The following is a 27375-nucleotide window of genomic DNA, read 5'->3' as shown; positions in this document are numbered from 1 at the left end:
GCATACTAAGAACCTTGCTGTATCACATTTTGGAAATTAAAGTTCAAGAACCATTGCAAATGAAAGTAAAAAAAAAAAAAAAACTGTGCCAAATCATTTGCTTTTAGTGCCAAAAATTAATATAACTTCACATTTGACCTATAGACTTATATTTTGGCCTATATCTATGTAATGTAATTTTTCTTATAAAATTTAGTAAATTGTCTTATTTTACGATCAACCTTATTTTAAAACATACTAAAAATAGGCTTACTCATTGGTTTTCTAATACGTTACAATTAAAAATCCTATTACTTACTAATTATGAATTCTTTTTTTAGATTAATATTAAAATAGTCACCGCCTACTTCTGGGTTAACGTATAGCAATGTTACTCCCTCTCTGACCCCTTTGTTATGGACTAAATGTTGTGTCCTTAAAAATTCATATATTAAAGCTCTGAACACCAGTATAACTGTATTTTGTGGAAGAAAGTAATTTAGCTTAAATAAGGTCATAATGATTCTGCCTTGATTTCTTCAGATTAGTATCCTTATAAGGAGAGACTGCATAGAACTCATTCTTTTGTGCGTGCACAAAGAATAGATCATATGAAAATACAAGAAAACCACAGCTGACCACAAGCCAAAAAAAGAGAATGCAAAATAAAACCCTCCCTGCTGGTACTTGAGCTTGGACTTCACAGCCTTCAGAACTGTGAGAAATAAATTTCTGTTGTTTAAGCCACCCACTCTTTGGTATTTTGTTATAGCAACCTAAATAGACAGATATATCCTTGAGCTATCATTATATCCCAACATGTTTCTGGTTTTTATCTATTAGAAAAGCAGTAAACAACAGAGGATATATTCACAAAATATAGAGAATATTGGTTGGTTTGTTTAGAATTTAATGTGAAACTGCTAAATATAACTGACGGGACACTTTTGCTATTTTCATTGCTACTAAAATTTGAACCATTCTCAGTGGCTCAGAAATATAGCTAACTAGTTATACTGAGCAATATTTGATAGCACAATGAAGTGACTATTATCAACAATTAGTAAAGTAATGCTTCAAAATAACTGTAAGAGTAGAATTGGAATGTTGTTAATTCAAAGGAACAATTCTAAGAAAGGATCTTACTATTTCAACCCCCTCCATTTGAATATCTAGCTGTGTATAAATTTCTGGTTCCACTGAATATTTAACTCTTGTTTTCCTTCCTTTTTCTCCTCTATTCATTTGTTAAAATTCTCCATAATAGATTTTTTTTTTTAACTGGTTTTTGACTTTACCTAACAAATGCAATCAGTGTAACCTGGCTTATTATACCCTCAATGAATCCCCAACAATAAAAAAGAAAAGAAAAATAGCAACTAGAGTTGGAACTGCTTTGAATAAAGCTTTGTTTCTGACCTTTGCTGACCTTTAAAAGCAATTATTTAATTTGAATGTTTATTATGAATTTCCACAAGATGGATGTGATCTTAAATTATTCTAACCATTCTAATTATTTTTCCTTTACATTACATTTGGTGGAACACATTTTGGAAATGGTGGAACAGACACCTTCACCTTTCTGATATCTGCATCAAATTTTAACTTCAAATGGTATTCCTAAATAGATAAGGACTAAATTTCGGCTTATAGCATATCACTAATAACTATAGCTTGTGTTAACCACAGTTCATCAACAAATTTCTTCATTGGTTGTTGAAAGACTTACTCTTGGGAGTCCAGATGAAATAGTCAATGATAGCTAATTCTCCTAAAGTACTAGGCTGGCAGTTAAAATATAGTTTTCTAATCTTTCTTGAGACACTAAGTAAATGATCTTCTTCAGGATGAGCAATAGTTCCTACTATGATATAAATTATTTTCATATACCTTGTTCTATTTTCATTTTATTTCCCAAAGTAACTATATGACCTAAAAATAGTTATGTAAACCATATTTTATTAGTAAAAGATCTGAAGGTTAGAAGGAAATGAAATGACTAAATTCCCACAACTTGTATATGGGAAAACAAGAATTAATTTAGGTTTTCTGATTCCAAGTTAAATATCTTTATACTAAATATTTAACCTATAAAATTCTATTCAAATTTCAATTCATCAAGGGTCAAAATCAGTGATATTCATCAGCCTAGACCTATTTGGTGCCTTTTCCTTAATAAAAAAATTATGAAAATCCTAATGCATTTAATTTTAGTTCAACATTTATTCAGTATCTGTTATGTACCAGACAATATTCTGCAGACTAGGGATTCAAATATAAGTATATGTGGCATGTTTTCTGAAGAGGCTAACAAATTAGGACACTTAGACGCATATGTAAACATATGAAAACATAATCCATGCATATAAGGCACAAAGAATCCACAAGGTAAGGAAGGTACATAGTTAAATAAATTCTCCTTTTGTGCAAAATGGTGGTGGCTAAGAAGGAATTTATCAGGAGTTCATAATACAGAAACACTATTTAAAGAAAATGGGAGTTAATTAGGTATTTAAAAATAGAAGGAAGTTTGACATAAACTAAAAAGTAAAAATGTGTAAAAGGTAGACATGAAAGTTCTTGGGATTTACAGAAAACTGGTATATTGTTATATCACTCAAGTAAAAAGTAAGTTGGTAATAAAAATAGTTACGATATAATACTGAAAAATAGATAGGCAGTTTGGTAGAGAGGAAATGACCTTAAATAGCCTTAAATTAACATCACAATAATTGTATTCTGATTCTGCCATTTATCAAAGGTGTTACCTTGGGAAAGTTACTTAATGTCTCTAAACCTTATTTTGTTTTTATAAAATTGGGTTAACAAGGACTCCTATTACCCATTATGTACGAAACGATTCTAGCACTGGTATGTCAATAAGTGCTTGCTAAATACATGTGAGTTTTTAGTAAACTATAGTTTAGGAAGGGAAAAGACAAATTTTAAACTTGCAATTTAGCTACAGATTACAAATTTTGTCATGCCATACCCCAGAATGTTTTTAAATTATAAAGTACATTATAGGGCAAATAGATTCTGTGTTGTGTAAACTCAGTTTTATGGGATTTTTTTTTTTTTTTGGGAAAAAAATTAAAATGGCTGCTTTTAGCTCTTGTTTAAGGATCCATTTTCCAAATGTGTTATGTTTATTTTGTATCATTTTTCTAGCTTCAGGCCTTATTTCCATTACAAAATTTTAGCTGAACTAATTGAGTGTTTTTCCACTCCATTCGTTGTGTACCTCTTATAAATAATTGTGATGGTGTCATATTCTTCTTGTATTGTGCAAAGATATCTTAAATATAATCCAATATTAAAATTCATATCTGAATATTATGCTGTTTTTGTAACAAAGCTATTTTCTTAATGTTTAGTGTTAACTTCAGAAGTAAAGCAAAGGGCAATAAGCCAAAACACATTGCAATACAAAGTGTTTCATAATACACTGAAAGTGACAATTTATATATTTTATGAAATACACATCAGAACAAATATGAAACTCAGACTGCTTTCATATTTGCACAAATACATATTTTTGTTAAAATAGTTTTCTAATAACATTTTCAGGAAACATTGGTCATTCATAGCAGTTTGTTGGACATACTGATTGTAAGTACGATGTAAACAATTATTTCATTTGGCTTACAGAAATCCTTGAACATTATATCTTAATTGTAGGAGAGGATCACGAGTTTCATCTTCCCCTTTACCTTTCCAACACAATTTTGAGATACTATAGATAGAAAATTTTAAAAAGAAAGTAAACACAAATCTACTACTGAGTTCATAATAAATATATACATGAGGATATATATTTAAAAATTTATATTACCATTAAGTATATTGCTTGTATTCAATCTTATAAAAATACAGTCCCCTTCAGATGCTCAGGCTGTTTCTAACAGTTTTCTTTTAGAAAGTTAAAAAAGTCTGCAGAAGATCTTAAACCTAAGGAAGCATCTTAATTATCAATCTATCATTTGTCTTTACTGAGGCCTCCCTGGGATTTACCCATCTCAATGCCTGAATTTTATCTTTCTCTACAATCAGCTTTGGGGTTCATTTTATTCATCAAAGATTAGCCAAATCTGTATCCTAAATGAATTACAAAATTTTTCACTCTTACTCTCATCTAGTTCCCTAATTTTACAGCTATGTCTTGATCTTTTAATGACTTAAACTGAAATGTGTCCTGTAAAATGATAATTAAAATTAAAAATGAAACCTATACATTTATTTTTTAAAAAAAATCTTTCGTCTGATTTTTAAATAGAAATGTCTCAGTGATCACCCTGTACCATATGGATTTAGTTTAGATACCCCTCCCTGGTATTTCTAATTTGAATCATCCATAACTGTAATGCCAAGGTTCTATTTTTGAGTTTCTCCATATCACTCTGAGTTATTTTCTCACTTAGAATCCGAGGCCATTGTATCAATACCTTAATTCTGAACTTGTTGAAATGTGTGTTCCTCAAATACAGAGTCATCAAGGTCAATCATGCTGTCACTTAACTAATTTAATTTTTCTTTTGTTAATTCATTCAATTGCTTACTAATTCATTTAGAGAACATTTGGTGAATACCCTACCATGGGCCAGAAACTACCAAGTCTCAGTAACTAATATAGTTGGAAGGAAATAAATTGTGAATACCAATATAATGTGATTTAAAAGCCATGCTATGGATAAACAATTTCCTTAGGCAACTGGACGGAGAACCAAACATAGTCCACATAGAGACAAAATAACATTTCTTGGAAATGGAAAAGGTGGTGTAGAACCTAATTCAAAGTATAATGCTGCATTAGCATGTCATAAGAGCACTGGAGTTGCTTTTTACTGTGTGATTTTCAAGTTGTAGGTCAAGTGCTTTGAAAGTATTCTCTATGCTTATTTTTTAATATTACATTGTTGTACTGGCTTTGGTAATGCCACAGCAATTAAAATCACCATACCAGATTCTCAGTTCAGACACTTGGCAAGATAATCTCTGTGTCAGAATAAATATTCCCAAGAATGTCATAAAAAATTTGCTTTTTCTATTTTGCTACAAGGTCAAATTTCATCTATGTAACTTTCATTCTTTCATCATATATGTTCATGTAATCAAGTTAGGCATCATAACAATATTACTACTAAACATACTAGTTATGATGCATTTTAAATAAAGCCAAGTTTAGTTAGTTTGTAAAGGCTTTTTAGGTTTATTTTAAATGGAAATATTACAGGGTAAGGAACAAGGGTGGATATGGGTTTAACCTGGGGTCTGTCATATTTTTTAGTAAATCACTATGTAAAATCTGAGTAAATCAATTGAATAAATTCCTGTGAATTTCAGGATGCCTATCAGTTAAAAGGAACTGATGGAAAACTATATAAATGTATTAGCTTGAGTAAGTGTTATAGATGCTATTGAAAAGCAGGTGAGAGACAACAGGGTTAGTTTTTAAAAAGATAATTCAAATACTTCATGTAGAATTTTGGTTGTAAATAAATTACTTTCTTGGCAATTCTGAGCAGTATAATTCTAAAAAATGTCAAAAACATGCCTTGGTAAACGGTCTGTGAAGCTAGTGAATGATGCCCCATGATTATATCAATGTACACAGCTATGATTTAATAAAAAAAATTAAAAATAAATAAATAAATAAAAACATGCATATAGCTGGTAGATACTGAATTTACTTAATGACTGAAATCAGTTTGATACCTCTTTATTCCTCATAATTACGATAAGACTATGCAAAAGTACATTGTATTATTAATTCCAATAAAGCAGAGGCAATTTTTATTTAAATGTTGACTGCAGAAATTTATTGAAGACAAAAAAATGTAATAAGAAGTTATTATCACATTGATTTCAAACTGTCTTACATTTTAAAAATCAGGTTTCTAAAAAAACAACTTTAAGGGCAGCACCTGTGGCTCAAAGGAGTAGGGTCATGGCCCCATATACTGGAGGTGGTGGGTTCAAATGCAGCCCCGGCCAAAAAAAAAAGAAACTTTAATTTCAAAAGTCACTCTTTTATCTGAGTCAGATTCACTACATAAAACAATTTTTAAATATTACACAATGAATCACTTCTGCTTTCATTTAATTTTCCAAAAATAAGAATAATAAAAGCTCAAGAAAGAATAGTTGTTAAATTTAGCATTACAGATGAGTAGACATTATGCTAATTGAAGGTAGTAAGGATGCAAATTTCATTTAGCTGATGCTGTAGTGAAAATCTATCCATCCTTTCTAATGGAGTCACCTATAGGCATTTGGCATTTAATGTTCCAAAATAGCTGCAGCGTTATCGTCAATGTTGGTTTCTATAATTCATCTTTGTACTAATACTTGGCAGGGTGGAAAATTGAAATAGTTCACTAAATAGTACATTTGACATATTAAACAACTACAGCTTTCAAATCCTTAGTCAGAAGCCTGCTGAGTACATAGCAAGGAAAAGTTTTTTCTTCTAGTTTGTATGAAATGAAGAAAACTCATCTTATTGCTAAAAATTATTTTTAAGTCTTACAGTAATATAATTAACAGGGTGGAGAATGTCAAAGGATATACAGAAAATAGTTTCATTCATTCACACAAATAATATTCGAATAGCTACAAAATGCCACCATGTGAGTGGTGTTCATGGTCCATACGTAGTCCCTTGTCCTTAAAAATTGGGATAGTCTTATTTAAGTTCAAAAATAAAACAGAATAGGGCGGCGCCTATGGCTCAGTGAGTAGGGCGCCGGCCCCATATGCCGAGGGTGGTGGGTTCAAACCCAGCCCCGGCCAAACTGCAACCAAAAAATAGCCGGGCGTTGTGGCGGGTGCCTGTAGTCCCAGCTGCTCGGGAGGCTGAGGCAAGAGAAACGCGTAAGCCCAAGAGTTAGAGGTTGCTGTGAGCCGTGTGATGCCACGGCTCTCTACCCGAGGGCGGTACAGTGAGACTCTGTCTCTACAAAAAAAAAAATAAATAAATAAAACAGAATAAATAAGCAAACACAAGATGTAAAAGGAAATACAGAATTTTCTATGGTAGAGAATATGTCCACATCCTGTATATAACTAGTTGACAATAAGTCATTAAAATTTGGAAGAATTGTAAATTAATGCAATCACAAATTGAAAATTTTTTTATTAAATTGTAAACACATACATCATGTATACATTAATGCATTTGTGGGGTACAATGTGCTGATTTCTAAAACTAATCAAGTAAATTATGTTGCTTAACACTACCAGATCTCTGTTCACTAAAACTGTGGCTCACTCTGCTTCCCAGCTGCCCTAAAATGGAAAGTATCTGGCTTAGCTGTTGTCTCTTCTCAATTGTTTGTTATAATTTAGAAGTCTAAGATGGACTCATATTTCCTATGATCTAATCCAATCAAATTGTGTATTAAACATCAAGAAGTATGTTTATAATATTTCATCATGAAATTGTCCTCTGATCGTGGTTGATTAGTTTCAGTACAGCTATTTTAAGCAATCGAAGCACATGGTTTTAAAAAGATTTATTCTTTACTCTTTTCACCCTTAATTCTTTTAAGACATGCTGCTTATACGCCTTCTCTAGGTTAAAATCCTAGAAGTGTGATAGTCTCCATGATTTGCCATTACTTAGTACTCTATAACAGAACTGCTTTGGATAAATATTTGTGATGTGAGCCCAGACTGTTCGGGCCTTACAACCAAACCTCATTTCTGTAACAATAGAATACATAACATTTATTGGAAGATTTCTGTGATCATAACAGCATGAACAATCACTATGTACTAGCTTAATTTATCAACTGATTCCAAGTATATTAGTTGATTCGACACCTACACCTATGTAAAACCTGAATACATAAAAAAAAGGATCATTAACTTAGTGTAGATAACACAATGGTGACATTAACAATGATAACTTTAAGAAATAAGACAAAGACCTAAATCTATGTTTCTTTTTCTTTAATGAGTTACCTAAATAATTTTAATTTCATTCATTGGTTGTGTATTACATTCACATAGTTAAAAATTTGGAAACTTTAAAGGGTATACAAAATACAAAAGTGTCCCTGCTGAACATGTTCCGCATCTGCCCAAGGCCCATTCCCCTCTGCAGGTAACCACTGTACTTAGATTCTTAGGAATCAGCCCAGTGGTTCTCTCTGTGAATAAGAGCGTATACAAACACAGACTCACAATGGTCTGCTTTCTGTTTTCTGGTCTTCTCTGCGTGAGTGACTCAGGCTCATCGTGTTCTGAGTGTGAAAACTCTCACTCCTGGGCTCCTTTCCTGGTTTCTCCTGTCTTTCTGGGGCTCCTCCCTTATCCCTGGTGGGCATTCTTTCTTCTGTGTGTCCCTCACAAACCAATTATTCTACTTTTAATTTTTATTATAATTTTTTTAATTGTTGGGGATTATTGAAGGTACAAAGAACCAAGTTACACTGATTTGTTAGGTAAAGTCCCTCTTATAATTGTGTTCCATCCCCTAGGGTGTGTCATACCCCATGACCCCCCCCCGCCCTCCTCCCTCCTTATCCATCCCTGTACCCCTTCCCCAGCCCTCACTGTGAACTAGGTCATCAATGGTCCTCATGTTAGAATTGAGTACATAGGATTCTTCCTTCTCCATTCTTGTGATGCTTTACTAAGAAGAATGTGTTTCACTTCCATCCAGTTTAATACACAAGATGTAAAGTCTCCACCTTTTTTTATTTATTTTTATTTTTTGGTAGAGACAGAGTCTCACTTTATCATCCTTGGTAGTTACACAGCTCACAGCAAACTCCAACTTCTGGGCTTAAGTGATTCTCTTGCCTCAGCCTTCCGAGTAGCTGGGACTACAGGTGCCGGCCACAATGCCCCGCGATTTTTTTGTTGCAGTTTGGCCAGAGACGGGTTTGAACCCACCACCCTTGGTATATGGGTCCAGTGCCCCACCCACTGAGCTACACGTGCCGCCCAAGTCTACACTTTTTTAATGGCTGAATAGTATTCCATGGTATTTACCACAACTTGTTAATCTATTCCTGGGTTGGTGGGCATTTAGAGCATTTCCACATTTTGGCAATTGTAAATTGAGCTGTGGTAAAAGGTCTAGTGCAAATGTCTTTATGATAAAAGGATTTTTTTTTTCCTTCTGGGTAGATGCCCAGTAATGGGAATGCAGGATCACACATCAGAGGTCTGCATTGAGTTCTTTGGGGATTCTCCATACTTCCTTCCAAAAAGGTTATATTAGTTCACAGTCCCAACAGCAATAAAGAAGTATTCCCGTCTCTCCACATCTACGTTTCTAACCAACACTATTTCTGCTCTGCCACACTGCCTTAGGGCTATACACAAAGTTATAGAAAATATGTATAAATGAAAGAGTTATATGATATGGTCTACATGTGGATGGTTGTGCTTAAAATAGTAATATTATCCAGATAAGAAAACTGGTAAGCATGGCTCAGTGGCTATACCTCAGCGGCTAGGGCACCAGCCACATACGCTGGAACCGGCAGGTTTGAATCCAACACTCACCTGCTAAACAACAATGACAACTATAACCAAAAAACAGCTTGGTGTGGTGGGTGCCTGTAGTCCCAGCTTCTTGGGAGGCTGAGGCAAGAGAATCGCTTAAGCCCAATCGTTTGAGGTTGCTGTGAGCTGTAATGCCACGGCACTCTACCAAAGGCACTCTACCAAACAGCTTGAGGCACTGTCTCAAAAAAAGAAAGAAAGAAAGAAAGAAAGAAGGAAGGAAGGAAGGAAGGAAGGAAGGAAGGAAGGAAGGAAGGAAGGAAGGAAGGAAGGAAGGAAGGAAGGAAGGAAGGAAGGAAAAAAGAAAGAGAAGAAAAAAGAAAACTGGCATACATGAATGAAAAAAACCAAAATTAATATTAGGTATACCCTCTTCTAACCACAAATTGTTGTATTACCAATGAAAATGTGGAAAGCAAGTTGATGAATTTAATCAAAAGGGTATCCAACATAAGAATCAAAATATATCCTAGTAAAGAAAAGCTTATTGTTAAAGAGACCATCATCAGATAGAGATCACAATATATTCATTTGTTCCTTACTAACAGGAATAAGTTTTAAGAAATCATTAGGTGATTTTGTCATTGTGATAAGGTAACAAAGAATACTCAAACAATCCTGGATGACGAGACAGGTGTGTAGCCTGCACACCTGGTTTTACGTATAGCTTGACCACCAACTTGCATGGTACGTAGTATACTGAGTGCTGAAGGCAATTATACCCCTATGGTAAGTATTTATGTATTTAAACATATTGAAATGGAGAAAAGGCACAGTAAAAATATGGTATTGTAATTTTATAAGGCAACCATTGTATTTTTAGTGAATCTTTGAACCAAATATCATTATGCAGCCCATGACCGTATTTTCTATAAAACTACATACGGAAAGTACAGCCTGTGAAAATTAGACTCATTGTTGTGAAACATTCTTTAACATACATATGTCTGTGTGCATTTTCTTTTCTAACATTAAAGGAGATAAAACAGAGCAAAGGCACTTTGAGGGATACATTTAATTTACCTGTGGTTCAAACACTAAAAACAAGTCAAAATAAACAAACCTGACAGCAGCTGACCCATCCCAAAGGTAATCATGAATAATTAAAATTGTTCCTGGACTTATAAGAAGATAAGAATTAGAGTGAAATAATGTGGCTTTATATGCCTGCAGAAAGGAGTAGTTTAAAAAGAAGTTCTAGGACACATTCTTTCAAAGAGGAAGAATATTGAATAGTAATATTTAATTAATGTTATATTAAAATCAAAAAATAAATAAATGACTAAGAATAATACCATAAGTAATATATACATTTTGAGGTTATTTTAACTAAAAAATCTCCATTTTCATCTTTGAACAAATCCCATAATGGTTAAGGACTTAAGATTTTAAGATTCATCTTTGAAAATATAACCATGGAATGATCATAGAACAAATAGGTGTAGGTAAAATTGCTTTACCAAATTAAAAAGAAAAAGAAAAAGAAATTTAACACTAAACTTATTTTTTAGACTCATTAAACCAAACAATGCTATTCAGTGTGTTTTCATTTTCCTCTTTATATGCACCACTATGTTTGAAACTTGAAATAGTGCAAGTAGAAAAAAAAATAGATATCCAATAACCAGGGATACTATAAAAACAGATTATATTACTTGAAAAGAAATTCTAAAAGTAAAAATAATCAACATAAAGTAGTTTTTATAAGTGATCTTATTTAATAAGAAAATAGTTTCTGGTAAATCAATAGGTCTCGAATTATCTATTCCCTTAAAATTATAGATGTAAAGTTATGTTCTTTTAGTAAGAAATGATTAAACAATTAACTAACTTCATCTAACTTTTTTTTTTTCAGTGTTTAAGCTTCTTACCACTGGGATCTTAATAGATAGGGAGTTTTAGACTTTTGACATAGAATGTCCAATATTTTCCTCTACTGACTAATAAAATTGTTTTCATTAGCATATGTTTTTGCCATACTTAATTTGTTTTAAATTTCTATTACATGTAAGAGTATAGTCAAATAAAATTTCGCAAATGTTTTGTATACCAAGTTTTTCTCTCTAGTAATTTTTATATTCCCATAATTATGTAGTATGTTGCATGTAATGGATACTCAAGGTATTCTGGTGAGTTAATGGATGGAGACTGTGTCCCTGAGTTTAATATTATTTTTATATGCTATAATAATGGTCTTTGGGAGAAAGAATAATTATATTAGATCAAAAATTATCTAGCTTCTTAAACATCATATCTAGGTTGTTCATTAATTCCAGTGTCTTCTATTTTGAGAGTGACATTTTAGAAATCTATGGCATTTATAATATGAACAAGAATATAAATATATATGTAATACAGTGCACACCTTGAACTTTGCAAGGGGGAAAGTGGAAGTAAATGGTAAATAAGAAAAGTCACATGGTATCAGAATGGAGTAAATTAAGAATATATTTCAATCATCATTGTGTTGGCTGCCGGCCTCTGGGTAAGGCTGCTCTCCTCTGTCAGGTCACAGTTTAGCCTCGTGCACTGGAGTTGCCCCCTGTCAATGATTAGGAGAGCTCATTCAAAAACAGTGTTGCTCCTTGACACGAAATGTTAAGATCAGACTTGTGCTTAAATATCATTCACATAAAAAGAACGTGTGATAGGAAAATATGACTATACAACTATATTATGTGAATCATTCTGATGGGGGTTCACGGAGTATGGCACACCTCTTGGGGGTGGGACATAATTACAAGAGGGACTTTACCTAACAACTGCAATCAGTGTAACCTAATTCTTTGTACCCTCAATGAATCCCAAACAATAAAAAAAAAAAACCCATAAAAAATAAAATACATGTTAAAAGGATATCCACAGATTGTATAAATACCACATTGTGTAATGTTCCTAAATTCCATAATTCATTTAAATGTTATTCAAATTATAAGTACCATAAAATATTCTGTCAACCAGGTCTATGCTAGAGTTTCAAAAGATTATTTCACATCACTGATTGAAAAATGTAAATGCAATATCTTCTCATCTATTTAAAGTCACTAAAAAAAATTAGATTATAATCAGTATGGTGGATCAACAAAAGAAACAAGGAAAATGAAGCTGCATTAATTTATTCTAAGTGACCAAGTAAGATAGAAGTGGAGTTAGATAATTAAAAAAGAGACCATTATAGAAGAGTAATGTTACTAAATTTGACAGAAATACTAATACAAGCATAATAATAATTTATATGAATCAGAAAGGTTTGGCTCTTATATAAGAAAACAAAAATTGTTTCAAAATGGTCTTCTTTTAAGAGATCACTTAAAATAAAAGGGAGGCAAGGAAACTATGGTAGAAAACTACTGATAACTGTAGGTAAGCATGGCAATATCATTATCATAGAAAGTAGCATTGTACGCTACTGTCATTAAATTAGCATGCAGCAGCCATGAAAATGTCCCAACCTGACATTCTGTTACAGAGAGTGTGAAATAACAAAGGGCAATTTGAGCTTTGAAACTCATCACTCCACTTGCACAGAGACTATGCCCTTTGGGAATGTGTCACAGATATCAAGGCAGACTAGTTCTTGGGAGAGACAGGACTCCTTTGTCATGTTACTTTTGCTCAGGGATTCTCTGATAGCATTCCAGAATCTTCCTTACACTGTACAAAAATCTGGGATACCTTCACTAATGTTCTCCCTCTATTCTTCCCTCAAAGTTTGAATTGAACCATTATCTGTCCCTCACTCATGCTTCTCCAGAGCCTTCTCTATTCCCTGTAACAAAGGCATTTACTCGAGTATAATTCTTTAACATGTAATTCTGCCTTGATATTTGCTTCCTGGAGGACCTAAAGGTAAACAGATAAAAAAGAAATATTTTATATTCATCCAAAACCACTCTATCCATAATCAAAATATGTGAAATTGATGTACCTAAGCAGATAGCCTCTCTATGTAGAATGCAAAAGATAATAGCAATACAAGAAGAAATATAAAAATATATAACCATGGTTAGAAAATTTAACAAACATTTTAAAACAACATATGAAGATAATGAAATATAAAATAGCTAAAGTTGATTAGAATAATGCAAATATTAGCATAGATATTCATTCACTCCTTCATTGAGAGAACATGTTATACCCATAAAGAAAAACAATTTATTATATACTGGGTATAATTTTTTAAAAATCAATCACATTACATTAGAATGTCTTCCCTCATAAGTAAAAAAAAAAAAAAATCTTTTAAAAATAATGACTTCGATAAAAATTCATAAATCATAATACCTCAAAACATATAAAAAAGAGATTTTCCATTTTAAATATAGTCTATTCTAAATAGATTTAATGGCTGATAAAATTACAAATTAATTAGAATTCTATAGTAAAATCATATAACACATGAAGGAAATATATATCCTATAATTTTACGTTAATTTACCTTATAAAAGGGAACGACTTATTTTAATGAATTCAATATGTAACACAGATAGTTAAACATTTGAGGGAAGAAATCTTTTTGTTAAAATGACATCTTTTCCTGTAAGTAGATAACCATTAGTGGGATTTCTGGATGGAATGGTAGGTTTACATTTATCTTTTTGAGGAATCTCCATACTGTTTTCCATGCAAGTAGAACTAATCTGCAGTCCTCCTAACAGAGTGTAAGAATTCCTTTATCAGCTCAGCCCCTGTGGCTCAAGCGGTTAAGGCGCCAGCCACATACACCTGAGCTGGAGGGTTCGAATCCAGCCCGGGCCCACCAAACAACGATGGCTGTAACCAAAAAAAATAGCAGGCCTTGTGGCGGGTGCCTGTAGTCCCAGCTACTTGGGAGGTGGAGGCAGGAGAATCGCTTGAGGCCAAGAGTTGGAGGTTGCTGTGAGCTGTGAAGCCAGAGCACTCTACCCAGGGAGACAGCTTGAGACCGTCTCAAAAAAAAAAAAAAAAAAAAAAAAAGAATTCCTTTGTCTCTGCATCTGGGCCAGCAATTATTGTATATTGACTTTTAATAATGGCATTCTGACAGGGTAAAGTAGTATCTCATTGTAGTTTTTATTTGCATTTTCTTGATGATTAGCGATGCTGAGAATTTTTTCATATGCTAAATTCTTTTTTTTACATTTTCCCATGTCTTGAAAATTGAGTGATTTTTGTAATGACGTAAATTTTAAATACACATGGAGCAAAAGTCTTTTGTCAGATTTAGTACAGCAAAATCTCCCAGACTGTGGCTTGCCTTTTAATTTTCTCAATGGTACATGTGACATCAAAAACTTTTAAATTTCCATATAGTTCAGTTCTTTTATTTGACAGTAGTGCTTTCCATGTTCTGATTCACAAAATGTTGCCAAACCAATGTTAGGAAATTATTCTTTTGTGGTTTTTTTTCCTGGATATATTATTCTTTTACCTTTCATTTTTATGCCTATAGTTCATCTCAATTTTATTTATTTATTTTATTTTATTTATTCATTTATTTTGAGACAGAGTCTCACTATGTCACCCTCTGTAGAGTGCTGCAGCGTCACAGCTCACAGCAACCTCCAACTCTTGGGCTCAAGCAATTCTCTTACCTCAGCCTCCCAAGGAGCTGGAACCACAGGCACCTACCACAATGCCTGGCTATTTTTTATTGCAGTTGTCATTGTTGTTTAGCAGGCTTGAGCCAGGTTTGAACCCACCAAACTTGGTGCATGTGACTGGCGGTGTAACCACTGTACTATGGGCACCGAGCCTCAATTTTATTTTTGTATATATTATGTGGTAAGAGGTCAAGGCAAACTTCTTACAATATTCGGCTGATTACTGAAAATTACCTATGGATTCTCTTTTCTGTTCCTCTGGTCTACGTGTCTGTGTTTGCTCAGACACTATAACATCAGCAATTACTATAACTTCATAGTTGATTATAATGTCTGGTAGTGTGTGGTATTTTCTTGGCTGTCCTGGGTATTTTACAATTTCATAAAATTTTAGATTCATGTTAAATTAAGAAAAGCTGATTCTTATTAAGGTTGTGTTATGTTTGTTATCTGATTTGGGGAAAACTGTTGCAATAAAAATATTCTGTCTTCAAATCTATAAACAAAGATTATATATTAAGTATATACTAAATAAAAAAATTACTGGAACCTTTTCTAAAACCCTTCTATTTATCTTATACCGATATTAACTTATATTAATTTTCCTCTGGAATATTTATAATTTCCAGTCAGACAACTTCTATGTATGAAATGGATATATTTTGAAAATATCATATGCTTTTGTGCCATATTTTTTTAATTTTATTTTTTAATTGTCTATTGTTAGTATATTAAACTACAAGATTTTGATTGTTCACTCTTTTTTTGCAGCAAACTGATTAAATCATACTGACGTTCTCAATGCCACTCAGCAAATTTCTCAGATTTTTATGACCACAAAACCCTGATGTCTGTGTCTAACGAAAGTTGTTTTATTTCCCTCTTTCAAATCTCCATAACCTTTATTCTGTTTTGTTTTCCTTTTTTCACTTCTAGAGATTCTATCACAATAATAAATATATGTGGTGCTATGAGGGACACTCATTATTACTATATTTTTCTTTCAATTAATAATTTATGGGAAATTAGTCAATTGGACTTCATCATAATTTAAAACTTTGCTGCTCTTCAGAAAATTATATTATGAAAATTAAATAATAATGCAGACTATGGTCTGGGAGAAAATATTTGCAAGGCATAGATCTGATAAAAGACATAGATACAGAATATGTAAAGAACTCTCAAAACTCACTTATAAGAAGGAAAAATCCATTAGGTAGGGAAAAGATTTCAATAGACATCTCACCAAAGAGATATGTTTGTGAATGTAAAAATAAGTTTATGCTACAGTTTGGAAGACAGAGGGAGACCCTGTCTCTAAAAATAAATAAATGAATGAATGAATAGTAAAAAAAGAAACAAAAGAAGGAACCAAACAGAAGTCCAGAGAACCTATTTGCAACAGAAATAAGATTATACAAAGCAACTGGACTCAATTGAAAGAATGAGCCAGTTTTCCAGCAGCTGAAAATATCACTTGCTGACAATAAGCAGACCTGACTTACTCAAGGTTGTAGCTTATCCCCACGGAGAATCCGGGAGAATCAACCTAAGGGACTGATTGCCTTTTATCAATTAAGGTAGGTCGTTAAAGTATTATCTGGACTTCAGAGCCTCCTAAATAGTTACTGAGCCTCTGTTGCAACTGTTTCATTTCCCCCCATCCTCCATTCATCTTAGGTTCTGTAGCTAAGTCCTCACTTCAGATTCATGCTCAGATTACCAGACCTAGGACTGGGGTAAAGCATGGTCTTCCATCCAGACATAAAGGCAATGGAGTTAGTACTTCTACACCTATTGATAGACTCAAATATCTTTCACTGGGTTCCCATACTTGAGAGGAAAAGGGTGTAATTAATTACAACTTGTTATCACATTGGAGACAGTACATTCAACAAATTAAGACTGCCATAGAGAGGCAGTCATTTGTGACACTTGCCTTCCCTTGTGGCCTCTGGATTAGAAGACTAAATAACAGGGACAGATGACACAGATCCAGAAAACACGTTAACTAGACCTACATCTTGACTCTGCTGTTGGAAAGAGACAAACTCTGCTTCACAGAAGGTCAAGCAGTGACCCCCTTCTGCCCTTTGGAAGTCTGACAGAGTATTTTTTCTAAAAGATGGAATAAATTTATTGAAAGAAAAAAGTTTCCAGCTGATGTCAACCGAGGGATATGTAAACTATTGTAGATAAATTCTAATCTAAAAATGCTATTTTCCCAAAGCACCTTATGTGGCAAGGTTCACGGAATGTGTTTTGTTTTCCGTCTGTACTTCCTGAATAAAGATGCACATTACAGGGGTGGGATTCTACTTCTGGCACCTTTTTAATGGTGTAACTGACATGCCTCTCCATGAGATAGTGGCGGGTGTGATCGTGGAATGCACACACCCTTCTCTGTAAGAATTCTTCCCAAACAAAAGAATAACTTTCTTCCAACCTATAATGCATCCGCTTGTGTGTGTGTGTGTGTGTGTGTGTGTGTGTTTTCCTGCCCCTTGCATGGCATACTACAAACTTTGCGAGACTTCAGCTTAACTTAACCTTTGTCACAGTTTCTACTTTTATAATAGGATGATAACCTCATGGGATTGTTGTGAAAATAAACAAATACATATTTTGCAGCAGAGGAATTGTACTCATTATTGTATAAGCGCTTAAAAAGTGATGGTTATCTAATTTTGCCTCATACTTCCTTCAAATTCTGTCACTCACCCCTGCTACTACTCTCATTCACTATTTTAATTCTTGTCTAACAATAAAATGCCCTTCAAATATATTTCTACAGTTGATTCCTCTCCTATTTTTTTCCACACCTTTTCCAGGATAAGATTTTTTCTGAAGGCACATCTGAATATATAGTAACAGCACTGAAAAAAAATTTTTTTCTTTACAGTTTTTGGGTGGGGCTGGGTTTGTACCCACCACCTTTGGTATATGGGGCCGGCACCCTACTCCTTTGAGCCATAGGCACTGCCCTGAGCATTGAAACTTTTTTTTTTTTTTTTTTGCTTTTTGGCCAGGGCTGGGTTTGAACCCGCCACCACCGGCATATGGGACTGGCACCCTACTCCTTGAGCCACAGGCGCCACCCAAGAGCATTGAAACTTTTAACTGGCTTTACTCATTATCAGAATTACATATTTCAAAAAAAATCCTGTAACATCTGATATAGATGTGTCTTTTCAATCCTGGGAAACTCTACCTCTTCACTCTCTGATCTAGCTACAATGACTTCTCAGTTATTTTAAGAAACACAGCTCCTTTCGTATCAGGGCTTTTATGGCCTTTGTTTTGAATCCCTCAATTCCCCATCCCCTCACACACTAACTCCTAATCATTTTCAATTACATTTAAAATTTCATGCTCGTGGAAGGTCTTCCCAGACCAGGCCAAATGCACACTGCTGTAACTTTCTCCTTGCATTCTAAAGTTTTTCTTCTCTTCTAAAGCTTTTTTTCTTCATTGACAGTTCACCATTAAATTACTCTCACAATTATTTCCATAGTTATTTCCTCAGTTTCTACCAGACTATAAGCTCCAGGATGACAAAAACCATCATCTCCACATGGCCCAGCAGATTTTCTAGAATAACAGTCTCTCAAAATTTTTTTTTTTTTTTTTTTTTTGGTAGAGACAGAGTCTCACTTTATGGCCCTCGGTAGAGTGCCGTGGCCTCACGCAGCTCACAGCAACCTCCAACTCCTGGGCTTAAGCGATTCTCTTGCCTCAGCCTCCCGAGTAGCTGCAGTCTCTCAAATTTTGTCGAATGAACAGATGCATGGAAAAGTGGGTGGAAATATGGGCCAAGGGGGAACTTTCTCAATGATTATTTTGTTTGAAAAGACTGATTTGACATGAGAATCACTGCTTTATTTGATTTGTTACTTCTAAAGGTCTTACAAATTTGGAATGCTGTTGAGTTGATATTAGGCTATAAAAATGTTTTCTGACAATTCTATAGCACATTATCTTCTTAATGCATTTACTCAACTAAAATTTTTTTAGCACCAAATATCTACCAAATGCTATATAGACACTAAGAAAATACTAACATAAAAAAAAGTTTAAAAATTTTTTCATAGAAAAAATGTTTTGTAGATTTCACAGGAAAAAATAATTGTGATATAGAAATATGCTTAGTGTTCTAGCAAGGATTAAAATAGAATAATATGCTAGATTATAAGTGAGTACCAATTTTTTAGTGAGAAGATTTTTGTGTGTGTGTGGTTTTTGGCCGGGGCTGGGTTTGAACCCGCCACCTCCGGCATATGGGACTGGTGCCCTACTCCTTGAGCCACAGGCGCCGCCCTAGTGAGAAGATTTTAGGAAGATATTTCGGACCAGGTAAATTTTAAACTGAGTTTTGAAAGGCTGTTGGAATGGGGTAGGGTGATATCTACAGTAGTCCCCACTTATTCCCACCCACTGTATTCACACCCTTGGGTAATAACCCCTTCCATTCGATTGTTTTAGAAAGGCAGTGACTTCCAGCTTTAGAAAGTCTTTTATTAGAAGACTTTCTCTATTGCCTTCTTCACTTGTGTGCTTTAATGAAGCAAACTGCCATGAAGAAAGAACCACATAAAAAGAAGCTGAAGGTAGCCTAACCCAACAGCCAGCAAGAAACTGAAGCCCTTAAGTTCAACAGCCTGCAAGAAACTGAGTCTTACCTACAGCCATGGGAGCTTGACAGGAGAGAGATACTTCCCCATTCAACCCTTCAGATGAGATCCCAGTTCTGGAAGACATTTTGACTGTAGCCTTGTGAGATTACTGGCTAATCTGTGCCCAGATGCCACAGTCACAGACACTGTGATATAAGATGTGTTATTTTATGTCATAGAGTTTTGGGGTAATTTTTTGTGAATAAGTAGATAACTAACAGAGTTAGTTGTGAGATTTCTGGGAGGATAATTATCTGAACAGACAATGTGGTATTGAAAACTTCTGAGCTCTGATGAAAGCAGATTGTTGCAGGAACTGTACAACAGCTAGTGTGGCTGATGGATGGTGAGTGAGATAAAATGTAGTAGTAAAAGGTAGATTTGGACACATGGCCAGGGACAAATCAAATATGATTCCATAAGCCAATAGGAGGAGGTTGGGTTTTACATGAAGTGCAATAAAAACGTTCAGAGGATTGAACCCAGGTGGATGACACAGGCTAATTTCCTTTTAAAAAGTTGACTTTGGATAATTAGGAAAATGGGTCGTAGAAAATGAAAGCACTAGTATCTTTCAAAAGCTTATTGGAGTAGTCTGAAAAGGAGGTTGTCTGCAACTTGGATCTGATGTTTTAGTAGAGTTTGAGAAGTTAGAATATGTGCTGGGAATGGAATTCACAAGACTTACTACTATTTAATTAAGTCATGCTATGAATTACTGATATAAAAATTTCTAGAAAACAAGCAGGCTAGGGAGATGAACAAGAAAGCACCAAATAATGTTATACATTGACTATTTCTCACATCGAGTTTGTTTCTTTACAAATGCAATTTTTATTTTATATTTAGATTTTTATTATGTAACTATATAAATCTTATTCAAAATGCTTCACTAAAAATTAGTATTGATATTCACTCATTGGAATAGATTAGATTTTTTTCCCCATTGTCCTCAGCATCATTATCAACAACAAAAAGCCATATATATTTGCATAGTGTTTTGATAATAGTTTTAAATCAGAGACTAGAAGCGATAGGCATCGTTTTATACAAAATTGGGTGACTTAAAATTAGCAATGGAGAAAGGCAGTTTTCCTATTTCTGGATAGTTTGTGCATATTTACATGAAAAACAAAGTTATTTGCAAACTTTATTTTATTCAAATCATACTTTGCTGGATAATTTTCTTTTATTTGTCTCAGAAGTGACCTGATATAATGTACATAGAGAAATTATGCAGGTATCTAAATGTAGCAAGGGCTTGGTATCCTAGGTAACACTACAGGAATATAAAAACTCATCTCTGAACTCGAAAATGAGTTGGGTCAATGTCCAATTTGTGCTAAAGGTTAAAAAGTAAAGCTGCAGTCTATATTTCACAAAAACAAAATCCTTCAATATCATTTCTTTAAATGTCATCGATGGAATAACGTTGGCAAAGCAATTGCTAAATCTGACCATTATTTTATATTTACCTGTGGGGATTAAAGTGAGATCAAGTAGGTACTGGAGGAAATGATCACAATTAGTCAGAGATGCTCATATTTATTTTAATTAACTCCTCTTTGGACTTTCTATCCTTGAGAGCTTTCCAGATAAATTTCAAAACTGAGCCTCTTATTTAACCACTGAGTACATCCATCTCTATTTCCTCTCCACTTTAATCCACACTTTCCTCCTTCAGATATTTAATTCTTATCTTTTACTAAAAGAAATATATTTCTAAATATTTCTTTACTAAAAAGAACATATATTTCTTCTAAAGATTCATTTCTGAAAATGAGGACAATTTGCTCATGAGGAAAATGAGAGTAGGCCATTAGATTTTCAAGAAACATCTTGAAATATATATATATTTATGATAAATCTATTATAGAGTTATGCTTAATACTATGAAGTAAAATTGTAATTTTTACTAAATATAACAACATTGATGCTGTCATCACCATCAATTAAATTTAGACTGTGGGCAGCGCCTGTGGCTCAGTGAGTAGGGCGCCAGACCCATATGCCAAGGGTTGCGGGGTCTAACCCGGCCCCGACCAAACTACAACAAAAATTAGCTTAGCCTTGTGGCAGGCACCTGTAATCTCAGTTACTCAGGATCTGAGGCAAGAGACTCACTTAAGCCCAAGAGCTGGAGGTTGCTGTGACACCACGGCACTTTACCAAGGGCAACGAAGTGAGACTCCGTCTCTAAAAAAATAAAATAAATAAGATTGCATATGTTCCCATAGTCCTATGAAGGGAGAGAAAAGTTAGAGGGTCTTTTACACACTGAGAGAGTGAGGGAATGAGAGAACATGTAGCAATAATGGGAGCAAAGTAAAATTCAAAACGTTGAAAATCAAGTTAAGCCAAAAGTTAAGTATATTAACCATCATTGCCAGGGTGATTGAATTATACAATCAAAGACACACAAAAAAATCAAGAGTTAGTATAGATATCACAGATTTATTTAGTAGATAATGTATAAGATTTGAGTTCAATCCTGAGATATGGTTGTTACATATATGTGTATTAATTATTTATGTCTTCTTGAATTATTTTGTACATCCTGGAATGCCTGGAGAATTATGAAGAATAGGTAAAGGAAAATCATTTTACAATCTACAAATACTTAAGCAGATATTGTTCCCTAATTATTTTTCTTTTCTTTCATGAATTGCATGTGCATGTATGTCCTTTCAAACATAATGTGTTTGACCACTGAGACAACTTAAAAAATGACTAGGAACTGGAAATGATTTAAAAAAAAAATGACAAATGTTTAAGTTAAAAATTCATTTCATAAATTATTTTGAGTATTAATGCCAGAACAAAATTCTTGGAATTTACAGCATAATTAATGCTAAGGAAATAAAATATTTTATTGATGAGGAGACAATTGTCTGTAAAGGATACAAAAGGAAATTTATTACCAAAGTACAACAATTAATCTTTTAATATAAATATTTTAACTGTCAGAGATTGAATAAATGGATGTCTTTTATTGGATAATGGGAATACATTTCACAGAAATGCTAATAATTTTTCTGTCTGGGGGCATGGATGAGGGAAGCACCAATGTTTTCTGAAGTCTACTTCATGGTCCATTACTATAAAAATTCCATAATGTTAAGTTATTTTTCCTCAATCTTTATTTTTAAAAAGAGAACATTTTGATTGTTTTTTCCCGTCTTTTTGATGGCAGAACTCTAGCTTACAAATTCCAGTTAGCAGACCTGGCTAGCTGAATCAATCAGGGCTTAATCAGAAGCATGTTTACTTTAAAAAAAAGAGTTTCATCAATAAAATTATGTTAAAATATATTGAAAGTCAGACTTTTAATTTAAATTATCTTGATGATTTAGAAAAAACAACAAGCATGGAAAATATTTTAATACTGTGGAGAATGCTAGTTAGCCCACACATACAGAGTGAGAAAACGACAGAGAAATACAACCCAATAATTTTATTATCATAGATTTAAACTACTCTTCCCATACACGTAGCGTGTAAAAGAAATTAGGTGAAAAAATATTTTCATTTAAAGCTAATTTTAAAACTAATAACTTGGTAAATATATACAAATAGGCATATGATATGACAATTTCTGAGTACTTGTTTAATCCTCACTAACATTAATAGTCTCAACGATTTTTTAAAAATTGTATATTCTAATTAATCTCTTATAAAGAGTGACAGAAAAGATCTTGAGAAATCGGCCGGATGTGGCGGCTCCTATCTGTAATCCTAACAATTTGCTAGGCTGAGGCAGGAGGATTGTTTTAGGCCGGGAGTTCTAGACCAGCCTGAGCAAGACTGAGATCCTGTCTGTATAAAAAATAGAAGCAAATTAGCTGAGCATGGTAGCATGTGCCTACAGGCCTAGTTACTAGGGAAGCTGAAGCAGGAGATTCACTTAAGCCCAGAAGTCTGGGGTTTCAGGGAGCTCTGATGATGCCTCCGCTCGGCAGACTAGGAGACAGAGTGAAATCTGTCTCAGTGAAAGTAAAAATAATCTCTAGAAACCATTTGATTCAGACTTCTGCCTCCTAGACAGAAGACAGTACTTATGGCAATGAAGTTGTTTGAAAGAGGCACTATGTATAATTTGAAATTTAATGCTAATATTTATTTAAAATTTTTAGAGATGAAATAAGCGTATTTGTTTGTGTTTTCAAAATTGACTGAGTTATAAGTTTTCAGTATAGTTGTTCTATCACCTTGACTGTTAGCCCATGAAACATTATGATTTGAAAAGAATTCACATTTTCTATACAACCACTTTTCTATGGGTCAATACATGAACCTTTTCTACTATCTAAATATAGAAAACTCCTTTTATGCATAAAGTACATAGGGTTTTTTAACTATGGAACTTTCTTTTTATTAAAGTAACAGTGTTCCCTCAGAATGAAATCCTATGTTAAAACCCATATTAGCTGATACGTATTAAGGGTCACTGAATGTCAGAATGTTCAACATAAACTATTTTTAATTCTCTAAATTCTTTAGGGTACTGACAGGAAAAAGTAAAAAAAAAAAAAAAGTAAATTCATCCATACAGTAATTAAGAGAAATCAGAGTAAAAACCAAAGTTATCAGGAAAACCCGTGTTCTATACTCACCCTCTATCAAAGTAGAAAAAGTTGCCTTTAAGTGGTGAAGATTCCCCATTCTGTGAGTGTTTTTCTGACCATTTCATGTTACAACTACTTCTTTTAGGAGACTTTCATACCTAAAATACATGTGGTAAATGTTTTCCTAAGCACCACTTCCAGATTAGCTTTAAACACATCTGGACGATGAAACATATTTTCAGCAAGAATTATGATGTTCTAACTCTGTAAAAGGTGCTGTTGATTCTAATCCAAATAAGAAAATGTTCCTACTTTCAGAGAATTCTGTATATAGTTAGAATACACATATATCAGAGAAAGTCATTTAAAGTTAAAATTTGGCCATAGCAAGAAAAGAGAAACAACTATTTAATGGATACTTTCACACATGCCATATTCTTCATATCCGTTGCTTTCACTTAAGCTGCACACGTTTAGTCTCAGTTTCCTCTTTGTGCCTGTAGAAGGTCAAGTTACCTACCTAGTGTTATATGAATATATAAGAAGACAAGTTGGAACATTGAACCAATGATGTGCATTCCTAAAGTAGGTACTTTTAACTCCACCACACAGCTTTTTTATAACATTTAGACTGAGAATGGTTCCGGTGGAGACTTTCAGTTTCAGCTCAGAGATGATGTGAGCTGGAAAGTGTTGCTTCTGTGCTGACACAAGAAAAAGCTGAAGAACTGTAATTAAATTACTGTACATGAGGGCACAGATATTTCAGGACAAATAGCTGACTTGAAATCCAGAAAGGCACAGGTAACTAAAGGGAGAAACAGGAAACAGACATTTGATTACCTACGGCAAAAATTATCAAGTGCCATAGAAACCTTCGAGGAGATTTAGCGTAGATATTTTTAACAAATTGCTAGGGGTCAAAGGCCGACTAGCATGAGCATGGGAAGGCCAGAGGTATGTGGATGGATACACTCTTGGGTTTTTCTCTTTGAAACCCCAGTGGGCACTAATAAGAAGATTAAAAAAATATTCTGTGAAAGAATGTGTTCGGACAACAGCAGTCACTGCGGATACCTCACCCACACTCATCTCTCCTATCTCTCTTGGAACAAAAGTCTTAATATGCAAAAGGAAGAGTTAAAAAAGATCTATAACCTGAAGGCATTGGTGGAGATACACTGTTTCTAGGGAAGGAAAAATAGAAGACAAAACAAAGACAAGTCTCTGCAATTTAGATCTGAGCAGGAATACATGCTCGAATTCCTACTGTAAATGCCAACACCTGTCCTCTGCTGCACCAGCGTTCAACAGACCAAGCTCTGGGACCATCATTTACTGTCTATCCTATTCCTGCCGAGAATAGCCAGTATTAACTTTCTGCAATGCACTGATGATTCCTGTCTCTAGTGTTACATATTGATTCAGTGTCTTCTGGACCTTCCAAAGGACTTATGCTAAGACGATTTCAGTTTCACACAATAAACATATTTTCTCAGGCTCACTGACGTGACTTCTTTCCCCAATACTCTCTTAAAGAAGTTCTGGCACCTTCACAGCGTTTGTTTTAGTCCATGACTGCATCTCAGATTAAAGTAGTCTTCCCAGCATCATATCAGAGTATCTGCAGGTGTTACATAGTATATGTTTATGTCCCTGGAGAGTGCTTTTAGGTAAAAACCAATAAATAAACAAACAAAACACACACACAAAAACTTCACGTCTCTAGCCTTCTATTCTGTACTGACCTAGGAGACACCTTCAATTCCTACTTCTGTATGTGTTTCCTCATTTCTGTTAGGATATTTCTACCTATATCCTAGTTCTAAGGCCTGAATAGTGAGATATTTCTAGTAGAGGCTGTATTTCCTTTCCTGAACTATGCCAAGAGTTGAGCATATTCATAGATTTGAATCAAATACTGGAGATATTAATGATCTTAAGGAGGAAAACATGACCCTCCAAGGCACTGTGATAATTTTTCATGTTGTTCTTAGATAAGTGGAGAGTGGATATCCTGCAACAGTGACAACGCTGGTTCTCAAGTCCAGAAGGAACAACAGGGCAGTCATATTGTCAGTCAGTCTTTCCAAATGATTCCTGAAGGAGTTCAGGGTCCCACTCATTCACTAACACTTCTTTGATGTCAGAAAACTGCCAGAAATTGTGCTTTTGGTATATTTTGCATTTGTTCGCTTGTTCAACCCTGACAATTAAATTGTAGGCCCGCTTTTAACACCATCTGTCCTATTACAGGTAAAAAATCCTACAAGGGAGGCCTTGACATTCTAGAGTGTCCTGAGCTAGTCATTGGCTGAACTGTGCCCGTCATTCTCTTACTTCTAGATAATTTGATTACCTGCGACAAGAATTATCAAGTGCAATAGAAACCTTCAAGGTGATTTAGCTTAGATATTTTTAACAAATTGCTAGGGGTCAAAGGCCGACTAGCATGAGCCTGGGAAAGCCAGAACACAGTGACACAAAGGGCAAGGCACCTCCACAGCCTTATCAACATCTTGCCCCCCACAGCTCTCTAGTGCAAGACTATAACATAAATCTGTGAGTCTCCTTCTGACTGATTCTGATTTAACCACCCACAGTAAAATCTTCAAGAAGGCATTATAATGAAAACCAAAGCTTAGGAGCCTCACCTCCGTTATCATCAGCAATGAGGTCTTTATTGCCATTTGACCTACGAGGGAACCTGTTTCAGAATCTCTTCTTGCCAAGCGACTTTCTATTCTACTTTCTGCTTTCTGTAGGTTTAGGTTCCTACCTGAAAGCTGATCCTGAACAAGCACAAGCATCATGTTGGCTTGTTGGGTAACAACATAAAATGGAGAGAGTGGAAACATAACCCAGGGAATAAATAAAAGCCAATGACTGAGCACGAATGAGCTGGTCACTGCTGTGAGAAATCGGTTGATGACTGTGCAGAATGCATCTCACAGCTATCCTCATCATGAGAATGTGGAGAATGAAACCTCTACCCCTGTCTCTTGTTGTTGAGACTCAGTCCCAGAGCGTTACATTCCCCTCACTTCCTCATTTCTC

At 34.3% G+C, this 27375-nt stretch overlaps 1 protein-coding gene across 1 annotated transcript in view; it reads right to left on the bottom strand.

The window, feature by feature from the left end:
* The window catches only part of LOC128563425 (putative uncharacterized protein MSANTD5), a 94751-nt gene extending 67620 nt beyond the window's left edge, over positions 1-27131 (bottom strand). Inside the window, exon 1 of the mRNA XM_053558686.1 lies at positions 26973-27131. Coding sequence (XP_053414661.1) covers positions 26973-27131 — 159 coding nt within the window. The remainder of the gene's footprint in view (positions 1-26972) is intronic.
* Between the last annotated feature and the right edge of the window lie 244 nt (positions 27132-27375).

Source organism: Nycticebus coucang, chromosome 13 (assembly GCF_027406575.1).
Source record: "Nycticebus coucang isolate mNycCou1 chromosome 13, mNycCou1.pri, whole genome shotgun sequence".
Taxonomy (NCBI): domain Eukaryota; kingdom Metazoa; phylum Chordata; class Mammalia; order Primates; family Lorisidae; genus Nycticebus; species Nycticebus coucang.
Note: the sequence above shows the minus strand (reverse complement) of the source record. Positions and strands in the feature narration are given on the sequence as shown.